General features: G+C 29.9%; 3 protein-coding genes and 1 long non-coding RNA gene across 7 annotated transcripts; all 4 read left to right on the top strand.

Moving 5' to 3' along the window:
- Positions 1 to 1,713: 1,713 nt before the first annotated feature.
- Positions 1,714 to 4,858, top strand: NIAP (Major facilitator superfamily protein). 4 transcript variants are annotated; one of them, XM_088485671.1, is made up of 7 exons: positions 1,772 to 1,923; positions 2,028 to 2,090; positions 2,227 to 2,495; positions 2,582 to 2,819; positions 3,409 to 3,937; positions 4,020 to 4,222; positions 4,357 to 4,858. In XM_088485671.1, the coding sequence occupies exons 3-7, from the start codon at positions 2,227 to 2,229 to the stop codon at positions 4,600 to 4,602; spliced, it is 1,485 nt and encodes a 494-aa protein (XP_088341797.1). In that variant the 5' UTR covers positions 1,772 to 1,923; positions 2,028 to 2,090; the 3' UTR covers positions 4,603 to 4,858. The 4 variants fall into 4 exon arrangements, with proteins under 4 accessions (XP_088341796.1, XP_088341799.1, XP_088341797.1 ...); XM_088485672.1 differs by having other exon boundaries at positions 1,804 to 1,923; positions 2,028 to 2,041; XM_088485670.1 differs by lacking the exon at positions 2,028 to 2,090 and having other exon boundaries at positions 1,714 to 1,923.
- Positions 4,859 to 10,830: 5,972 nt separating this feature from the next.
- LOC148566426 (uncharacterized) lies at positions 10,831 to 15,457 on the top strand. The gene is made up of 3 exons (XM_088483282.1): positions 10,831 to 11,753; positions 11,832 to 13,034; positions 13,625 to 15,457. The coding sequence occupies exons 1-3, from the start codon at positions 10,847 to 10,849 to the stop codon at positions 13,645 to 13,647; spliced, it is 2,133 nt and encodes a 710-aa protein (XP_088339408.1). The 5' UTR covers positions 10,831 to 10,846; the 3' UTR covers positions 13,648 to 15,457.
- LOC107635837 (uncharacterized) lies at positions 13,774 to 15,575 on the top strand. Its single transcript, XM_016339398.3, has 3 exons — positions 13,774 to 15,035; positions 15,176 to 15,277; positions 15,536 to 15,575. The coding sequence occupies exons 1-3, from the start codon at positions 13,774 to 13,776 to the stop codon at positions 15,573 to 15,575; spliced, it is 1,404 nt and encodes a 467-aa protein (XP_016194884.3).
- Positions 15,576 to 16,359: 784 nt separating this feature from the next.
- LOC148566425 (uncharacterized) lies at positions 16,360 to 18,130 on the top strand. The gene is made up of 3 exons (XR_015881326.1): positions 16,360 to 16,644; positions 17,133 to 17,214; positions 17,578 to 18,130. It is a non-coding gene; the product is annotated as an uncharacterized LOC148566425 (long non-coding RNA).
- The last annotated feature ends 3,465 nt before the right edge of the window (positions 18,131 to 21,595 follow it).

Raw genomic sequence — 21,595 nt, 5'->3', positions numbered from 1 at the left:
TTTTTTTTGGTTCGTTCAGCAATCATGATTCGTTAATTTCGTTTTAGTCTTTAGTTTTTTCATAATGATCATTTTGGATTTTTGTTCAGCTGAAATTTGACTTTTTCCTTTGGTCGGGAATTGGCCATATTAAATAAAATTACAAAACAGTAGAGACTAATGTAAGGTAAAATTAGGTACCAGTCCAAAAAAAGAGGTTTTTTTATTTAGGTAGGGTATAATTTGATAACGTGAAAAGGAAAATTGGACCTTGTTATATAAATAAAAATGCAAAAGAAGAGAGACTAATGTGAAGTAAACTTAAATTAGATAAGTATAGTTTAATTTCTTTAATTTGATAAAGAGAAATGTTGTTTTTTTTTTTTTTTAAATTAAGTCTTAAACAAAGTTTTTAAAAAGTTCTTTTTCTTCACCTATTTTTTGTTAAATTTTAAGCTAATTTATTTTAAATAAAATTTGTAAAAAGAAAAGAGATAGATACTAATGTAAGGTAAAAAACTTAAATTAGATATGTATAATTTCTTTAATTTGATAAAGAGAAATACTATATTTTTTAATTAAATCTTAAACAAAGTTTCTAAAAAGTTCTTTTTCTTCACCTATTTTTTGTTAAATTTTAAGCTAATTCATTTTTAAAAAAACTTGAAAAAAGAACACAAATTTTTAAAACTAACACAAATTTTGCAAAAACAACAAAAAGTACTGGTGTTTAAAAGTTGAAAAATGATTACTTAATTGGGGATTTGGTTGAAAAAAAAAACTATTCATTTAGAACTAATGATGTTTAAAATTAAAATTACGTCGTTTATATTAATTTTTGGCCATTTCAAGTTGCATTTTATTTTAGTTAGATTAAATAATATTTATACAAGTAATTAGATATGTAGCATTTATTTATTATTAATTTTTTTTTACCAAAGATATGAATTCTCGAACCCGCAACCTCTTAGATGAGTATGAGAAGTTTATGCCATTTGAGCTATTACTCATTAGCTATGTAGCATTTATTTTTTAATGTGTTAAATATCTGTTATTAATTCTTTTTAACACCAAAAAAGTATTAAAATACATTTTCTTCTAATATAAGATACTTATTATAAAAGGCGTGTGTGTATAAATACACGGGCTAACTATTTTCCTTGTATTTGATTCAATATAAATTTTTTTTATTAAAAAATATCACGTAAATACTAAAAATTAGTCATTAAATTAGTTATTATATATTAATTTTACGTTTACATATTTTTCAACTAAAGAATTAGCTATCAAAATAATCAAACTTATCATAGTAAAATAATTAAATCTATAATAAAAGAATAATTTAACTTATTTATAGAAGTATAATAAAAAAAATTTGAGATGCAAAATATGTATTTATATAAAAGATGATTCAGTGATTACTGATTTTTTATATGTATATAACATATTTTTTATTTGTTTATTAAAAATGCTCACCCTAGTATTCTATACATATAACATCAATCATGGTACTAATGCAAAATAAATCAGTTACAACTTATAGAAATATGTATTTGACATTTCAAATTTTTTTATATTATTGTAAATAAATTTAATTATTTGTCTATTAGATGTTTAATTATTCTACTATGAATCTATGATAAATTTAATTATTTTAATTATTGATTATTTAGTTAAAAAATGTGTGAACCAATAAATATATAAAATCTAAATTTTATAATAAAATGTTAAAATGTGGGATTAAATTACAACCGGTTGTCAATTAAAAAAAAGACAATGATAATAGTAGAACAAGCAAGAACATGACTAAGGTCGATAGCTCCTCGGCATTATTTCTGTGTGTCGCGGTATGATCACTCTAAGAAGATCCGATTAAAACCAAACGGAAGATCCCACATCTCCAGCATACCTTTCTGACTTTCTCTTATTTTGGAAACGAAAATGGTATAAATAAGATGACTTGATTTATTATTGTTATTATCACGCCTGCGTTTTGGGATATATAAACGAAACCGTTTTACCTGTCTCCTTTATTTGTTCGATTGCAGTCACGGAGTACTTGGTTCGATTCCTTGCTTATGATAGATTTGTTGTTTTGACAAGCAGCATATGTGTGTTTTCCTCCTTATTTTGCTGCTATTCTTCCCCTCTTTTTGGTTTTTGTTTGCTATTTGTGAATACAAATCAGTCTTTTTTTTTCTTGTTAATATAAATATGTACTAAGTTTCAACTACTGTTAAATTATAGATGGGGGATGAAGGCTTGTGCTACACGGTCGACGATGCTCTCTTGGCTTTGGGTTTTGGGAATTTCCAAATTCTTGTGCTTGCTTATGCTGGTATTGGCTGGGTTTCAGAAGCAATGGAAATGATGCTACTCTCTTTTGTAGGACCAGCAGTACAATCTGCATGGAATCTTTCCCCTCACCAAGAGAGTTTCATAACCAGTGCTGTTTTTGCTGGCATGCTAATAGGGGCATACTCATGGGGCATTGTTTCAGATAAACATGGAAGGAGGTAGCTGTTAGCTCTCTTTCTCCACTAGCTTACTACTTACTATTTTTGTTAATTTTTTTTTTCCCTGGCTTCATCAATGATTTCAGGAAAGGATTCCTTATTACTGCAACAGTTACTGCAGCTGCTGGTTTTTTGAGTGCATTTGCTCCTAACTACCTATTGTTGATTTCCCTTCGTTGTCTAGTGGGTATTGGCTTGGGAGGGGGCCCTGTATTATCATCATGGTTTCTAGAGTTTGTTCCAGCCCCCAATAGAGGTACCTGGATGGTTGTCTTTTCGGCATTTTGGACTCTTGGTACAATTTTTGAGGCTTCACTTGCCTGGGTAAAATTTGTTCATTTCCTTATAATTTCTCATTATTTTAGAACACTAATAAGTTGATGCCTTACCTTATATTAATGGTTTATTTCTGCTTATCTCCTTAAGATTTTAGAATGATGAAGCTGTATTCCGCACCCTCACAACCCCTTAGCACACATACCAAACAAAACAAGGAGACGAAATGTGTTGCCAATTATGAATGTGTCTTTCCTAGGTTTTGCTGTTGACCCTGAATCTAGATATCTCCTTTGCCCTGCCCATGGGTCTAGATACATATGTCATTTTTTCTATATTTATATCGAATAACTATTATGAGCTCAACCCTTTAGCAATTAAGCTAAAACCTATAATCCTAACTTAGTTTATTTGTTATGAGGACTCCAAAAATTTCCATTGTGCTTGAAGCCTATTTTAGACCTTATAATAATATCTCCTTCATAAGGAATGTATGCATCTTGATTCATAATGATTTTGCAAATGTCCTGTCAATTTTAGTTTGGGTATTATTTTGTAGTTTCAATTGGTGTTGCATGATGGTTGAAGATGACAATCATGGAGCTGATAGGTTCATCAATTGCAATGTTCCTTGCAGATTGTGATGCCGAAACTGGGTTGGAGATGGCTACTTGCACTATCTTCCCTACCCTCATCATTCCTTCTTTTGTTCTACAAGGTGACACCGGAGTCACCTAGATACCTATGCTTGAAAGGTAGAACAACTGATGCAGTTAATGTTTTGGAGAAAATAGCAAGATTAAATGGTAGGGAACTGCCTTCTGGGATCCTTGTTTCTGACAATCAAATTGAGCTGTATGACACTGGTAACCCTTCAGAAGGCACAAATTTACTCTCAGCAGGAAAAAATGATGGTGAACCTCCTGAAGGAGTGGTTTCCAATTTAGGTGGCGTCTCATCAGTCCTAATGCTTATGTCAGCAAAATTGGCAAGGTCAACCCTTCTATTATGGGCAGTGTTCTTTGGTAATGCTTTTTCGTATTATGGCCTTGTTTTGTTGACCTCTGAGTTGAACAGTGGGCACAGTAAATGTGTGCCGCATAATTTGGACAGAGGGAAGTCTCCGGATGTTAGCTACAAAGACGTTTTTATTGCCAGTTTTGCAGGTATGTTTTCTACGGGTTTCCAGAATTATCTCAATCTACCCATGAAGCAAAACGCACAACTAATACATCTCTTTGTGCATAGAGCTACCTGGGCTCCTGTTGTCAGCTGCTGCAGTAGATAAACTTGGTCGGAAGCTCTCAATGTCAACTATGTTCTTCCTGTGTTGCATTTTCCTTCTCCCATTAATGTTCCATCAGCCTGAAGGCCTAACAACAAGCCTTTTATTTGGTGCTCGCATATGCATCACAGTGACATTCACCGTTGTGTATATATATGCACCAGAGGTAACATACTTATTGCACAGTAATTTAAACGAGATTGTAGAAAAATAATACTCGAGAGAAATTGTGTACTACTAGTACTAGTACATGTCAACTCAATAAGGCTAGTAAAATAATGCTACGTGATGGAACTGCAGATATACCCAACTTCCGTTAGAACAACAGGAGTTGGAATGGCAAGCTCAGTGGGCAGAATTGGTGGAATGATATGCCCTTTGGTGGCAGTGGGTTTAGTGCATGGTTGTCATCAAGTTCTTGCTGTCCTCCTGTTTGAGATTGTAGCTCTTCTTTCTGGAGTTTGTGTTATGTTCTTTCCTGTTGAGACTATGGGCCAAGATCTGCGTGACAGTTTGTCAAGTCTAAATAATATCAACAGCACATAACAGTAAAACATGAAAATATATAGCTAAATTTGTTCCCTGCCCTAATATTCAAATTACTAGAGGGAGGGAGGTGATGAATATGCCAAGAGTTATCGATCTAAACAAGGGTGTATTTTGTGAAACAAGGGTCAATTGCTGTTCTGCTAATAGTCCACATGAGTAATTTGTATTAGTACCCTACATCGTTCAATGTAAATGGATTGTTATCAAGTCACCATTTATCATGAGAAAAAAAATTTCATATTTATTTTTAAAATTTTGTTTGATGTTGTTCAAGAGTACTTTTGTTCTTTTGAATTGACGAATTATTTGAACAAATTTTGTAGAGAAAGTCTTGAGCTCGTCCTTCTCATTGTGGGAAGTGTATTTGCAAAAATTTCGATGCTCAAATTAGCATGAATCATGAGAGGCATTATATAACATTTTTTAACTAAATATTTGACATAATGTATTTGATTTTATTCTCTTCTCTATACAAAAGGGGTAATAATATAGATATTAACTTTTACTAATTATAATATGCAGTTAAAATTATTTTTAACCACATACTAAATTAGAGATTTAGAGATCATATCTATATGCATGTATTTAAAATAATGTATATATTGTGAAGTTATGAGTTTCTCTTGTATGAATTATTTTTTTCATGTATTACTCTCTTTATAAGATACTTGATTCTTCATTATATGTTGAGTCATTAAACTCATAAAACTGAGGTACTAGATATTATGTCCATTATCGTTATAACTTATAACATCTTCCATAGAATCTTTTTGGAATTCGAGATAATCATTGGAACTAGTTTCTTAGGACTTTAGATATTCTTAATTCTGGTTTTTCGTATTGGGTTTAGAAAAATAGTCCATAACATACCTCCAAATTCGGTATGCCTTTCTCTCAAAAAAGTCATTCCATATTTTAGATCTCATCCCAAGCATTTGGATTTTTAGAGGGACTTAAAACATTGACTTTCGAGTTTTAGTGAATCAATTACCAAATTGGTGAAATCTCGAAATTTGAGTTTGTTGGGGTCAAATTATATAATGTTAAAACTCTGACCATAACTTCTATTAATTTTTTTGGCTTGTTAAATACGTTTTAAAAAATTAGAGTATTTTTGTCCATGTTAAAATAATTTAGGTACATGGTTTATCTTTAATTTTTAAATTTTATAAAAATAAAAAAATTAGATAAACCCTCCTTTATTCTCATCACATGTTAACTATAATAAGTTAATAACAAAATATTACTTAGGGTGTCCATGGATCGGATCGTATCCGCAGATCCGCGGTATTTATCCGCATCCGATTCGATAATTGCGGATACGATTCGATCCGCAGCTTGATCGGATCGGATAGGATCCTATTCTGTTAAAGATCGGATCGCGGATTTCTGTGCTGTATCCGCGTATCCGATCTATGGATCCGCGGATCCGCACAAAATAATTAAAAAAATAAAAAATATATATGTTAGTTTCGCAGCCACCTAACTTAACCCTAATCTCACTTGTTATTAGTCGTTAAACTTGTATGTTTTAGTTAGTAGTCGTTAAACTTGTTATTTATATATTGTATTATTTTATTTTTGTTATTTAGAAAAAATTTGATTAAAATTACTTTAGGAACAAATAGGTTTAAAAGTGTGAAAGAAACATTTTTATTAAATTTTTAACATAAAAATATAATTAAAAAGTGAGCTTAATCATGCGGATATATCCGCAATCCGATCCGATCCGACACTCAAAAACGCGTATATTGTATCCGATCCGATCCGATCCGCGAACACCCCTAATATTACCATTTTTAGGAACAAAAAGTAAAAAATAAAAATATTAAAAATTCTTTTCGCAAATTATTAAAAAATTGAAAGGACAGGTCAACACATCGAAAATCACAGAAGAACTCATATGTCCAATTTTTAAAGAGGCAAGAAATTTAAAAATATTTTTAAATTATTCTCTGAAGTGCTAAAACCCTGCATGCCATTAGGGATAATGAGTTTTATCTTCTTATTCTTCTTTTATAAAAAGAAACTTTTGCAATTATTTTTGCTAGGTCTCTGCAGTAAACTGTTCAGACACCAAGACTAAGTTTCCCTTTTCCTTCCGGTATGACATGGTCTTCGTAGGTTGAACTGTGTAGGTCAATGGAAGTTTTGGATCAGATAATCAGCAAAGTAGCCTTGTTTTCCCCAAGGGCAATCCTATTCTAAGATTAAGGCATTGACATACAGGCCAGGAACATTTCTCCTGGTGTACAATATTGTGATGTGAGTGAACTGCAAAAACCTGTCAAGATCAGTACATATACTGTAAGTTGTATTTGAGGTTTTTTTTCCTTGTTTCTGTTACATTTTTCCCCTTTTACTGGTCCTCTGACTCTCAAGTGCATGCAGATTGGTCCATTCTAAAGTACAAAAACTGAAAGAGCAAAAGTTAAAGTGAGAGTTCATTTGAATTTGCATGGAATCGTATCTATTGATTCAACAACTGTAAGTGTAAAAGTTTTAGTGATTTATTTTCCTCGTTTGACATGATTTCAGAGAGCATGTGCTCCTGTGATCTAATAAAAGTTTTCCTTTTGCAATTTCCCCAAGTCCAGGAAGAAGTTGACATTCCAGTTTCCAAAGAATCAACTGCAGAAAACACCAAGATGGAGTGATGGTGCTGCTCCTCCAACCTTCAATGACAAAAGTCTCTGCAAATTGACACTGATACCAAGGTTTATCCAGGTGAAAGAAATACATAAGCATATGCATGAAGCTTTCTGTTTCCAATCAAGTTAAATTTTATGACACCGAGTTATTTATTTTTGAAATTTTATGCTTGTAGACAGGAACGGACCTAGGCACAACAGTGACGGGGCACTTGCCTCACTATGTTCTCAATTTTTTTGTTTAAAAAATAGTTATATATAAGGTAATCTTACTTTCAATTTTAAATAACCTCACTACAAATAAATTAAATTTAATTGACTAAAGCTTTAAATTTATTTTTTTATTTTTCTATCATTTTTACCATTATTTAACCTAATCAAATTTAGTTCTTGTTTCGTCACTCTTTTATTCCATTAAACCCTCCTCTTATTTTTATATTTTCAACTTTTTTTTTCTATTTCTTATTTAGTGGTCATCCTCTTTTCATCAAAAAGTAAATTTCAAGTTTTTCATATTTTTTATATAACTCTCCATGACTCTATGTATGTATTTTTCAATTTCATTGTTTCTCTTTTTGATATTTTCAATTGAAAATTTTAATTCACACAATTATAGTTTAGATATTAATCTAATATTTTATTCTCTTCATGACTTTATATATTTTATTTTATTCTCAATTTATTCATCCTTATTACTTGTTTTTTTTCTTACTTTTGTTCTATTATATGTACCTATGTTGCATATAAAATTTTAAAACGAATTGATTAATTTAATAATTTAAAATAGATTTTTTCTTTTTAAAAATAATAATAAAAAAATATTTTAATTACAATACATAATTAAACAGATGCATAAAATTTTTCATCTAACATTATATCAAAATCAAATTAAAAAATATATAACAAATTTAATTATTTTAAAAAGAAAGAAAGAAAAAAAATTATAAATTAAGTTTCTATTATTTTATATAAATATAGTTTTCATATACAGATTTAATTTTTAGTGTTTTTTTTTACTACTTCATAGAATAAGAATGTATTCTTCGTTTTTTATTGAAGTTGATCCTTTTAAGGTACAATTTATAATTTTTTTATAATATTTTTCATATACTCATTCTATTATATTATTCTTTTGATAATTTTTTATTTGTTGTTACTCTAAGTTATTCTTATCGTCTAATGTTCCAGTTCGATTGTCTTTTGCCACAATCATTTACAATCCATCAAGAGGATGGTCTGATTTTGTACGAATTCTAAATATTGAAACTTACGATGTTATTTCAGTTGGTTGTCGTTACAAGAATGATTCTATACTATACGTGACTAAGGACTAGAATAGATTCAATATTGTTTAGGTAATTTGGTTTTACTATTAGTATTTGATTAAATTATAATTATAGAATTTTAAATTATTGCCTTTATATATTACGATTATTTTTTGTGGATGTGCTATTTTTAAATAATTTAATAAAATGAAGTAGTGTCAGATATTATTAAGTTTATTTTTATCCTTTATTTCTTTATTTGTATTTTCATTATATTTGACAAAAAAATGAACCTACACATATATTAAATCGTTGACCTAAAGACAATTTATTTGCCAATAATCGGTGGATAAAATTGAAATTACACCCGTGTCATATAATTATAATTAATTAATTGGTATAAAATAAAATTATACCCGTACTATGAGTAATAATCTAAATAATTATATCTTAACAAAATATAATTTGAAATAATTTATAAACAATTATCTTAACAAAAATAATTATTTAATAATTGATTTAAAAATCAATGCAAAAAAAATTATTAATAATAGTATTATTAACTGGGTAAATAATATAATTTTAAATTATTACTTGAAATATAAATAATATATGGAAATCTATTGAGTAAATCAATAATTTTGCACATTAATAATTTAACAATTATTACTCAATTAACCAGTTAATTAAATTAGTAATAACAATTTCCAATTTCAAATTTTGTATATTAAGTAGTTATTAAAAACTGGGTAATAACGATTTACACAGGAAAATCATTGATAAATTTAATTAACCATATAGAAGATAACATACTAACAGTTTTAGTATATTATTTATGGCAAGCGAAATTATTTCCTCAGATTTTCTATTAAAATTGAAATTAGTAATAGTTTAAAAAAAGGTTTATTAATAAAATTACTAATAGTCACATTTTTATACACAGGATATATGTTTTCTATATATTATTTAAAAAATATAATGAAACATGAATAATGAATGAGTATGTTATTTCTTCGACTAGCTAATTAATGTAAAATCGAGTACCCTTTTTTATTCAATTGAGGTTATATTCTATTTGGTGAAAGTTTCAATCACCTTAATTAAATCCTGTCTTTGTGCCTTAACTTATACAAGTAGTAATATGTTACATATTATTTGGTATATCTAAGTAGTTATTTCCCATAGCAGAAATGTAAAAAATCATATTAAGGTTTATTGCCAAATAATTAGTTGATGAATAATAGTAGATTATATTATTTTGGAAAAGTATTTTTATTATAATTATATCAAATCAATATTTAATTATGATAAAATATGTTAATATGTTAATTATAATTATATCATAGAATTATAATAATTACGATATTTATGTTATATATTTTAATCATTTATGTACGTAAATAATTAGAAATCAATCAAATCAAATTATCACGGTAAATAATATGTTGTATATTATTACGGGAAATAATCCGTAGATAAAATTGAAATTACACCCGTGTTATATAATTATAATTGATTAATTGGTATAAAATGAAAAAAAGCCGTTGATGATATCAATTATGAACCAGAAGATATTGAAATATCACAGGAGTACCATGGTCTAAACCCAATAGATGAAGAAGGTATTGATGTATTCTCTTTTTTATTTTAAAATCTCTTGAATTCTGGACAACAATTAACTGATGTTATAAATCCTTTAGATACATTGGATTTTGGAGATCCCATATATCAATGTCTACACTGTCACTCTGTCAGGCCTTGATGTGGCTAGATGAATGCTTGGAAAAGTCAAGACGTAGCTCCAATCCTATATTTTGTTTATGTTGTTTGGAAGGAAAGGTTGAATTGCCTTTCTTGAAGCATTCACCTCAAACGTTGCAAGAGTTACATAGTGGAACGGACGAAAAAAGCATATACTTTCTTAAAAACATAAGGGCTTTCAACGGAATGTTTGCATTCACTTCTATGGCAGGAAGAGTTGACCATTCGATAAACAAAGGTGGTGCACCTCCTATCTTTCGCATTGGATGTCAAAATTATCACCGTATTGGTAGTTTACTACCACTGGAAAGTAAGAAACCAAAATTTGTCCAACTATACATTTATGATACTGAGAATGAGATTACAAACCGCATGGAATCATTTAGGTAATTGTTCGACTCACGCGTGTAATTCTTCTGTTTCCTAACTTTATCTAAAATGCTGATTATAGTAATATATTATGAGGAGTTAAATTCTCATGTGATCTTCTCGAAACTTGACAAATGAATTGAAGTTCTCATATATTGTTTATTCATTAACAGGTCAAACATCAGTGCAGAATTGATGGAAACTAAAATTGTTTCGTCCTTGAAAATCATGATGGATGAAAATAATGTCCTAGCAAAGGCATTTCGTTCAGCACGGGATAGATACCAAATTGATGGCTCTGCTGATGTTAAGTTACGGTTAATAACCAGAAGAAATACTGATGCAAGGACATATAATTTGCCAACGGCATCTGAAGTTGCTGCACTGATAGTTGGAGATATTGACGAGAGCGGAGTTAATAGGGATATAATAATTGAGACAAAATCAAGAATCTTGCAGAGGATAGAAGTAGCACATCCAATGTACCTTGCTCTTCAACATCCTTTATTGTTTCCATACGGTGAGGATGGTTACAGATTACATATAGCTACTTCTTCTCGACCAAATGTCAGGAGAACTGAGAAAAGATCAACAATAAGCATGAGAGACTTCTTTGCATACAGACTTCAGAGAAGGACTAACGAGTCTCAGGTGCTTTTGCGGTCAAGAAGATTACTGCAACAATTCATAGTAGATGCCTACACTATGGTTGAGTCAGAACGGCTTTTATACTTACGATTGAAACAACCAAACTTGAGGCTAGGCAAGTTCAAGAAATTGCATGAGTGTATGGTTCGTGGTGAAACTAATGCCATTAACACTGGACAAAGAATTATTCTCCCAAAGAGCTTTACCGGTGGTCCAAGGAACATGTTCAACAATTACAAAGATGCTTTTGCAATATGTAAATATGCTAGATATCCAAGTTACTTTATCACTATGACATGTAATCTAGAATGGAATGAGATAAAAAGAGAGGTAACACCCCAAGGATTCCATGCAGAGGATAGACCAGACATCTTATGTAGAATATTCAAGTTGAAGGTTGATAAATTAATTAAGGAATTGAAGAGAGGAACATTCTTTGGAAAGATTATTGGATGTAAGTATAACTAATCTTCCTACGAGTTTTTATTTACTCTATCTATATTATCTATAGTTAATATTTTTAAATTTGCAGATTGTCCAACCATAGAGTTTCAGAAGAGAGGTCTACCTCATGCCCATTGTCTTTTATTCATGCATCCGGAATCAAAACCACGAACTGTTGATGACATAGACAAGGTTATTAAGACAGAGATTCCAGATAAGAGGGAAAATCCAAAATTGTATGCTGCTGTTGAGAAATATATGGTTCATGGTCCATACGGTCATTTAAATAGAAAGAGCCAATGCATGATCAATGGTAAATGCTCAAAGTTTTTTCCCAAGGCATTTCGAGATAGGACAATTATTGACGAAGCAGGCTTTCCAAGATATCAAAGAAGAGATGATGGGCGAACTGTATCAAAGAAAAATATAGAGGTTGACAATTCCTTCATAGTTCCATACAATCCCGGTCTTCTTCTAAAATTTGGATGTCACATCAATGTTGAGTATACTTGCCAAACTTCAGCAATCAAATACCTGTTTAAGTATCTTCACAAGGGTAATGACAGGGTGACAGCTGCATTTTATCAAAGCAACGAATCTCAGGTAGATGAAATACGTAATTATTATGATTGTAGATATATATCAGCATGTGAAGCTGCATGGAGATTGTTTGGTTATCCTATTCAAATAAAGGAACCAGCAGTAATAAGATTACCATTCCATCTTCCTGATGATATGCCAATTGTCTACAAAGATACCGATACAATTCAGTCAGTTGTTGAGACTTCTTTTTTCAAGGAATCTATGTTGATTGGATGGTTCAAAGCAAATGAAGCCCATAATGATGCAAAAAATCTGACTTATTTTGAGTTTCCAACAAAATTTGTTTGGAATGGAGAGCATCATATGCGGACTCATAGAAAGCAAGGCTATGTCATAGGAAGGATATCTCATATACCACTAATGAATAAAGAAGATTACTATCTAAGGCTACTTTTGAACATTCAAAAGGGATGCACGAGTTTCAGTGATCTAAGAACAGTTGATGGTGTCGTTTATGACTCCTTCAAAGATGCATGCTATGCTCTAGGACTGTTGCAGGATGACAGAGAATTCATTGATGCAATTTCTGAAGCAGGAACATGGCACTCTGCAACTTTTTTAAGGAGACTTTTTGTTGTTTTATTAACATCAAATAACATGAGTAGGCCAGATTTTGTTTGGCAAAAGACTTGGAACTTTCTCTCCGATGACGTACTATATGAACAAAGAAGATTACTGCAAATGAAAGGTAACTATAGTCTATTATAATTTTTTTCCCCTGTTAGAATTCAATTTATCATATAATTATAACAAAAATATTGGATAAGAAATTTTTAGAGTTATTTCTTTAACATAATGTCTTTTTTGGGAGTAAAATTATCATACATATGACAAATTGTTTATTGGTGTTCACTTTAACTTTTTTCTCTTTCTCTAATAATATTTAGAAAATATAACAAAACATTACTTAAAAATTGGATTATATATATATATTAATTTCGTACTTGCTTTACTTCCTCCTCTTAATACAAATTTTGATTCATTGCTGTAAACCATATCTACTTAATCTAAGAAACCGTAACTAAATCCACATGCTTCCAATACTTGCATTTGCATCGGTTGTTTGTGTGCCTTTTTTTTTTATGTTATAATGATTTTGATATTCATGTTAATCACAATAATATTTTTTAAAAGGACATGTTACTAATGAAGCATTTTTTTAAACCAAAAACAAGTAGTGTTATTTATCATTCAACAATGCATTTCAAACATTTTTTACCAGAGATTAATTTAATAATTTTTCAAGTAATTGTGTTATTTTAAATTGAAAAAATACAGATTTGATCATGTCAGAAATCTAAATAAAAGATATTGTACTTGCAAAAATTGAGGATTTGCTCCAGTCAAATGGCAGGTCATTGAAAGAATATTGTGGAATGCCATATCCTTCAGAAAATTTGGTGTCTAGCTTAGAAGACAGAATCATCATGGAAGAGTTGAACTTTGACGTTAATGCTCTTGCGAATGAACTAAGTGGGTATTTAGAAAGGCTAACTAATGAGCAGAAATTTGCATACGATCAAATAATTGGTGCTGTTAGCAGTAATATGGGTGGACTTTTCTTCTTATACGGTCAAGGTGGTTGTGGAAAAACATTCTTATGGTCAACTATATCATGCTCAATTAGGTCTAAAGGAGGTATAGTTTTAAATGTTGCTTCGAGTGGGATTGCTGCACTTTTGTTGTCTAATGGAAGAACTGCACATTCAAGGTTTAAAATTCCTTTGGCCATAAATGAGAATTTTTTGTGTAGCATTAAACAAGGAAGTCCTCTTGCAAGGTTAATATCCAAGGCCAAATTAATCATACGGGATGAAGCTCCAATGATAAGTAAGTATTGTTACGAAGCTTTAGATAAATGCCTCAGAGACATCTTAAGGTGTTCAGATTCGTATAATGCTCATTTGCCATTTGGAAGTAAAGTTGTTGTTCTCGGAGGAGATTTTAGACAAATTTTACCTGTGATTCCCAGAGGCTCACGGCAAGATATAATTCAGTCTTCTATTAATTCTTCATATTTGTGGCATAACTGTAAGGTTTTGAAGCTTACAAAAAACATGAGATTGTCACTAGGTGAAAACAACAACATACAAGAACTCAGAAATTTTGCAGAATGGCTACTCAAAATTGGTGATGGTTTGGCTGGTGATACAACAGATGGTGAATCGATCGTTCATATACCATCTGACATTTTGATTAAGAACTCTGAGACAGCTTTGGATGACCTCATTGATTTCGTGTATCCAAATATGTTATCCAATTTATCCGTTGAAAATTATTTCAAGGATAGAGCAATTCTTGCACCAACTTTGAATTGTGTCACTGATGTCAACAACAAGATGACTGCAGGGTTACTTGGACAAAAAAGAGTCTACTTAAGTTTAGACTCTGTGTGTGCTGAAGAGGAAAATATGGAATTTGAGTTAGATGCTTTCTCGCCAGAGATTCTAAATGGAATAAATTGTTCACGTCTACCACCACACAAGTTGGTTCTGAAGGTTGGCACTCCTGTTATGTTGCTGTGGAATATAGACCAAACTAATGGTTTGTGCAATGGAACGAGGATGCAAGTTAGAAGAATGGGAAATCATGTGATAGAATGCAAGACTTTAACTGGTAACAAAGCTGGAAATATTGTTCTTATCCCAAGACTGAATCTAATTCCAAATAATAAAATATTGCCGGTCAGGTTTCAAAGAAGACAATTCCCAATTATCATGTCATTTGCAATGACAATAAATAAGTCCCAGGGACAAACTCTATTGAAAGTTGGAATTTACCTTCCAAGGCCAGTTTCACCCATGGTCAATTGTATGTTGCGTTATCAAGGGTAACGAGTAAAGATGGTCTGCGAATGCTGTTGCAAGATCATGGGCACTTGGAAGATAACTGCACGATGAATGTGGTATATAGAGAAGTTTTTGAGAGCCTGTAATAAAAAGATAATAACAAAATGTCTTACTAAATCCATTTATTTATTAAAATTTATTACTATCACTTAAAAAAATTTAGAAATTCTAGGAACTAATAGATGAATTCTTATTGTACATTAATAGTTTGAGAATATTAAAATTATCATAAAAATTCGTATAATTTTATTCTCTTGACAAACAATTTTATAATTACGTTAATCATATAATTTTATATACAAACATTGATATAGTGTTGTTTCATGTATATATTTTGCAGGTATCAAAGGATAGCATTGAATTGTTATCAGCAGATTTAAATTATTTATTGTTTATTACAAAACTTTCTGCATTAGGATTCTCTATTAATTTGTTCTTCATTTTGAGCTGATTTTGATATTTTCTTACTTCACAGTAAACCAACATATAAAACTTTGTTGGTAGATTTAAGTATTACTAGATTATTTATGGTCATATTGAGTATATATGCCTGATTTATTGAAAAAAGTAGATTAAATAACTATTTTATAGTTAATACAATTAACACTATATTAAGAAAAGAAAAACAACGCATACAAGTTATTCTTTTATTAATTAAATTATTATAATTAAAATGAAATTTAACATAACAACTTAAAATTATAATTTTAATCTTATCACATGCATGGCACGGGTGATTAAACTTGTTCTAAATTATTTATGGTAAACCAAATTAACCAATTGAGTTTTCAACAAATTAGAGCTCAAATGGCATAATCTTCTTATATTCATCTAAGAGGTCTTGGATTTGAGTTTCTCTAATTTTGGTAAACAAAAAAAAAAAAAGATAAAAACCCAAAATAGCCCCTGACAATTACTTCGAAAGACACCGAGGTCCTTGACAAAAAAAAACTCAATCCGACCCTGACAATTATCTCGAAAGGACAACGAGGCCCCTGTGCCAAAAAAAATCAATATTGTTTTTTGGCACAGAGGCTAATTAGTCCAAAAAAAAAAATATTTGAGGCCGAATTGGGTGTTTTTTTTTTGAGTGCCTCATTATCCTTTCGAGATAATTGTTATATGCGACTCAAAAAAAATAATACAATTGAGCTCACTTCTATTCCACTCTTGTGAGTTGCGACGGACAGACGGAGATTCTGAGAAAACTTGTTAACTCTGAATCATGTTTTTCCTTTCGCTTCATCCTCAGCTATCTCTCAACTCATCAACACATTCATACTCTTGCATTTCAGAAACAACAGCACCATCCCAATTCCATTCCAATCCTTAAAGACCCCAACATTTCTCCAACCCCACGACATCCTTGACCTCTCTAAGCCCAAAAACAAGAGGCTCAGCAAGCGCCACGTGGATAAAAAAGAAGAAGAATCTGAGCCAAGGATTTTGGTATGCAATCTTGACTAACAAGTAATTACCGACTTCTAATATTTCAAGGGAATGTGCTATAGTATTGCTATATATAAGCAGGGAGTTCCTATTATATTTGTAGTAATTGTATGAATCTTCTAGTATTAATGATTCTCCTTTGAAAATTCTTCAACACTGTGAGAAGCTATGTTCTATTTTATGACTTGGATTCTTAATCAAGCCACCTCATTGATGTCAATTTAGATAGAACCAACTAAATACATTAGTTCTTGATGCTATTTGATTAATTACTCATATATGGAAAAACAGTATCTGTATAATAAGAAGTAATTGATTGAAGATTTATGAATCAAATCAATACATGTATATGAAAATGATAAGTTGGCTGTCAACCAATATTAGCTTACAGAAAGAAAATAAGGCTATACTCAGAACTACTTTCATGATTGTCCCTTTATGCATAAAGTCAACTAAATCATTTTGTGTGTTTAATATGAACTATGAAGGAAGGAACAGAAGACTTCAAGGCTTAGCTGCTGCTATCCTGAAGTTGTGGGAGAAGAGTCTTATTGCAAAAATGAATTGAAGGCAAGTTTGATAGACAATCTATTGTTCAATATATGCAAGTTTCAAGACAATCTATGTTGAACTTAAGTCATTGATATTATGCATATAAGGCTTTAGTTGTTCTCTCTCCCGATATAATTGGGAAGGGCTGTAATTCAATTTAGCTAAAATCATCCCTTACACCAACTTTTTTTTTAAGAAAAATAATTTCATGATTAGCTTCTATATATGCTTAGTATTTGATAGTGGTGGATGGGACGCTGGACTATCCTTTAACATGGTTTCTTAGTGCTTGGTAAACAAAATTTCACCCACACCGGTCTCATTTCGCTGGAAAAGCTTCATTATTTTTTCGTTAAGAATTTATGCTAACAAAAAATACAGGTAGGCGTGGAATTTTTCACAGAGAAGTTGTGAAGGTCTTCACCAAGCAGAGACTAATCAGTCGGGTCATCTACACTGCGAAAATGCTGGAAACTGAGAGTGGTGGAATCTTAGTTTCAGTTGACAAACTCAAAGAGGGCCATGCAATCATTATCTACCGTGGTAAAAACTATCGGCGGCCTTCAGAAAAGGTAGCGAAAATTCTCCTAACCAAAAGAAAAGCTTTGCAAAGATCTCTTGAAATGCAGAGACTTGGAGTAAGACTTCTTTCCCTTTTTTCATTTAGAGTGGTGTGCTTTCTGTTGTTTCAGTCACTGAAATTTTTCGCTCATCAGAGACAGCAGACTATCTTCGATGTGAAGCTAACTGGTAAATAAGAGTAATTATTCTTGAAATTTGCATTAATGTATGGCAGTATTAACAATTAAAATTTCGTCTAGGTGTCTTTTCCTTTTAAGCGTCTGTACAATGACATTTATATTTATAGGGTGACATGCATGATCGTGGAACTACTCTAGTTATCTGCTCAATTGATTGCTAACATAGAGAGTAATATATGCCTCCTTCTTTAACACATATCTTTCTTCACTCTTCCATTATTTTTCTAAATACACTCCGCTCTCTTATGCAACGTCCCATTTGTTCTTCTGTCTGGAACAGTTGAAACATCTGGGTGGTGTGCTTGGAGGGACAGGAAAAGGAAAAGGGAATGAAGCATCTGCAGAGATGAACCCTTTTAAGCGTATGTTTGCAATTTCAAGTTTCAAAAAAGAGCAGGATTAAAACTTTGATGCCAAGCCTTTTATGAGCTTTCCCTTCTTTTCCCTTCCATTCCCTTCCAAAGTCATAGTTTTGATATAAAGCATCATCAATAATACTTAACGTTGTTTTTAGTATAGTTTGCAAGGTTCGACCAAGTACCAACCGCACAATATCAAGATTTAGATCACTATGAGTATGAGAGCAAGGACTTGGAAGTGTATAATGTATTGGAAAATAAGTTTAAATCATACATATGTTTTATGATTGAGATGAATGGTTAAAATCACTAAGACATCCTTAGTCCTGATATACTTAAAACTGTTTTTAAACTATAAAGCTTTAGTTCATTTCACACTTAAGTATCTTCTCCACCTCTTTTTCCTCAAGAAATAAAAATTCACAAACATAATCTAGAATGAGTTGTGTTAATTTTAAGCACTAAACAACACTAATCTTTTTTCTCTAATTAAATTTGTTTTACAAATAATAATGGCAATCCGGTATGAGTCTCTGTCGTAGTCAATAAGCTTGTGTGTAAACACAATTAGGTTATGACAATCCGGTATGTGCCAACTTCTCTTTTATTATATCTGTATTCCAGCTGTGTAATTTTTCGGTAACTTTTGCCCCTCTCTCTCTCTGCTTGTTATTTTATCAAATCAACACGCCAATTTTTTTTATATGAGAAACAATTATTTTATATATACACAAAAAATTAGTCATTAAATTAATTATTTATATAAAATATATATTAAAAATTAATTAAATAACATATATATTTATATAAAAATATTTTGATATACACATAATATTCTTATAAAAATTTGTGTGATAAATCAAGAGTAAAAATGTTAGCTTAGATTATTATATTATTTTTTAAATCAAATCAATTATTTTTTTACATCATTAATTCTAAATACTATCGTTCATTTTCAATTCAATTTATTTCAAATCAAATCAAATCAATTACAAAAATAGTTTTTTCTAAACACATCTTATACTTTTCCTCAAAAATAGTTTTGTCTATACTTCAATTCCATGATGACTACTTTTTTTGTTATGAAGAAATAATGTTTAATGATATTGGTATTTGTTAAGAAAAAAATAGCAAACTAGGTTGAATATTTAAATTCCTACATACGCCATGTTTGAGTCTTGATTATTATCATTTTCTTTGAAATTTCATTGAGTCCTTTGGGCCACGCTTTTTTCGTGTCTTGTATTATCCCTTTAATCTTGTTTAACTATCTTATTATTTTACAAAGTTAAATAGTTAGTATTTAATTTAAAAATATAAAAATTAATAAATTCTAAATCGAAAAAAAATTGATAGACGCTATAGAATTAGTCATATAATAAATTCATTTCAATTTTCAGCAATGCAGAGAGTTGGAGTGTGATTTATTTTTTAAGCAGCTTATTATTACTCTATGAATTCACATCAATTTCTTATTTATCTTATTCATGCTCTTTATTGTTTACACATTGATGTTATAAAAGTAGGAAGATACTCCGATAAAGATGCTTAAAACATCTTTTTTTTAAAGATGTTTGTTATTAACTAATATTTAATACATATAATTGATTAAATTGTATTATTTTTGTCAAAATTAAATTAAACAAATTGATTTAGTCAAAAAATTGATAAACTAAATCTTGAACCGATTTAAATTAATAATTTTTTAATAAAAAAACTATAATAATCTTATTATAGAAAATGAGTAAAATATTTTTATTATATATATTTTTTTAAATTTTAAAAATTTTAAACTCTAACCCTATAACAATACAAAGAAAAAAAAATATTAGAATTTAAGATTCTTAATATATATATACAAAAAAATATTCTAGTCATTTTTTATAATAAAAATATTGTAATTATTTTTTATAAAAAATATTAATTTAGACTGATTTAAGATATAATTAATTATATGTATTAAATTTTAATTACTTAAAAACATTTTTAAAACAAGATGTTTTAAACGTTTTTATTTAAGTAGCTCCCATAAAAGTAATCTAAGACAATGAAAAGAGCAACCAGCATCAGCGATCCGAACATTTTGCACATAAGCTTTTCTTTTATCTATTTACCGTCAATATAATTGATTTTTCCTTAGCTTTACCATCAATGGTGTTGGTGTTGTAAGTGTGAGAAGTGTTAAAGTTAGTCACATATCAAAAAAAGTAAGGTAGAGTGAGAAATTTATAAGATGAGAGACTCATTAACTTACTACCTTAAGGTTTTGAGTTGGATGTGGTGTTTTCTCATCTTATGTTCTCTTGCTTAATTCCTTCCCGAAATCTTAATTTACTACCTTAAGGTTTTGAGTTGGATGTAGTGTCTTCTCATCTTATGTTATCTCACTTGATTTCTCTTCAAAATTTTCTTGATGGTTGAGAACTCCACACAACTGACCCAATAAATGGAAGATACAACACATGCAATTGACCATTTCCCTGCACTAAAAATTAAAATTTAAAGAAAAAAATGGGTAAGGAAAATCTGTCTACCAATCAGAAAAGAAGTTTCCCTCCATGTTTTATACTTATACCGATAATGTATATATTTTTATGCTGTACATTTATTTCTCTTTTGTTCCATCACAAACGTCCACGGCAACAATGCATACTTTCACGATCAAAAAGGAAAAACATTTTTCAGTTAAAAAACAAACATGATAAATACAATATGGCCTCAAAATGATAATGCATACTTTTGAGGTGACATTAGTAGAAGAAATAAAATAAACAAAAATATTTAGTAATAAAAAAGTATTAGTTATTAGAATTTATCTTATTTAATATTTATTTACAATAATTAATAAATACTAAATAAAATAAATTCTGATTTTTTTTATCTTTTTAATATTGTTGTAAAATAAAATACAGGTCAACTACTGTGGCCTCAAAGACTTAGAATTTTGGCTTCGAAATTGATTCAGTTGGACTCTAGAAACAAATTTGATTTAAGAAAAATTCATTATTGTTACTTAAATACATTTAACATAAAAAACATTTATGATTTTTTAGATAATATTTAAATAATATTATAAATAAAAAATTAGTTGTGATTAATTTTTATATAATGTTTAAATAAAGAATTATTTACTGACAGAGAAATAAAGTTGTTCTCTTGCAAGGTATTTAGCAAAAGAAAAATGGTATTTATGACAAAATAAACTAGTGTATATAGTTAGATATCTTTTTAAATATAAAGATGAGAATGTAAACTAGTGCAAAATGAATGAGATTTATT

Source organism: Arachis ipaensis, chromosome B4 (assembly GCF_059453495.1).
Source record: "Arachis ipaensis isolate K30076 ecotype BB chromosome B4, ASM5945349v1, whole genome shotgun sequence".
Lineage (NCBI taxonomy): Eukaryota > Viridiplantae > Streptophyta > Magnoliopsida > Fabales > Fabaceae > Arachis > Arachis ipaensis.
This window is presented reverse-complemented; position numbering and strand designations above follow the sequence as displayed.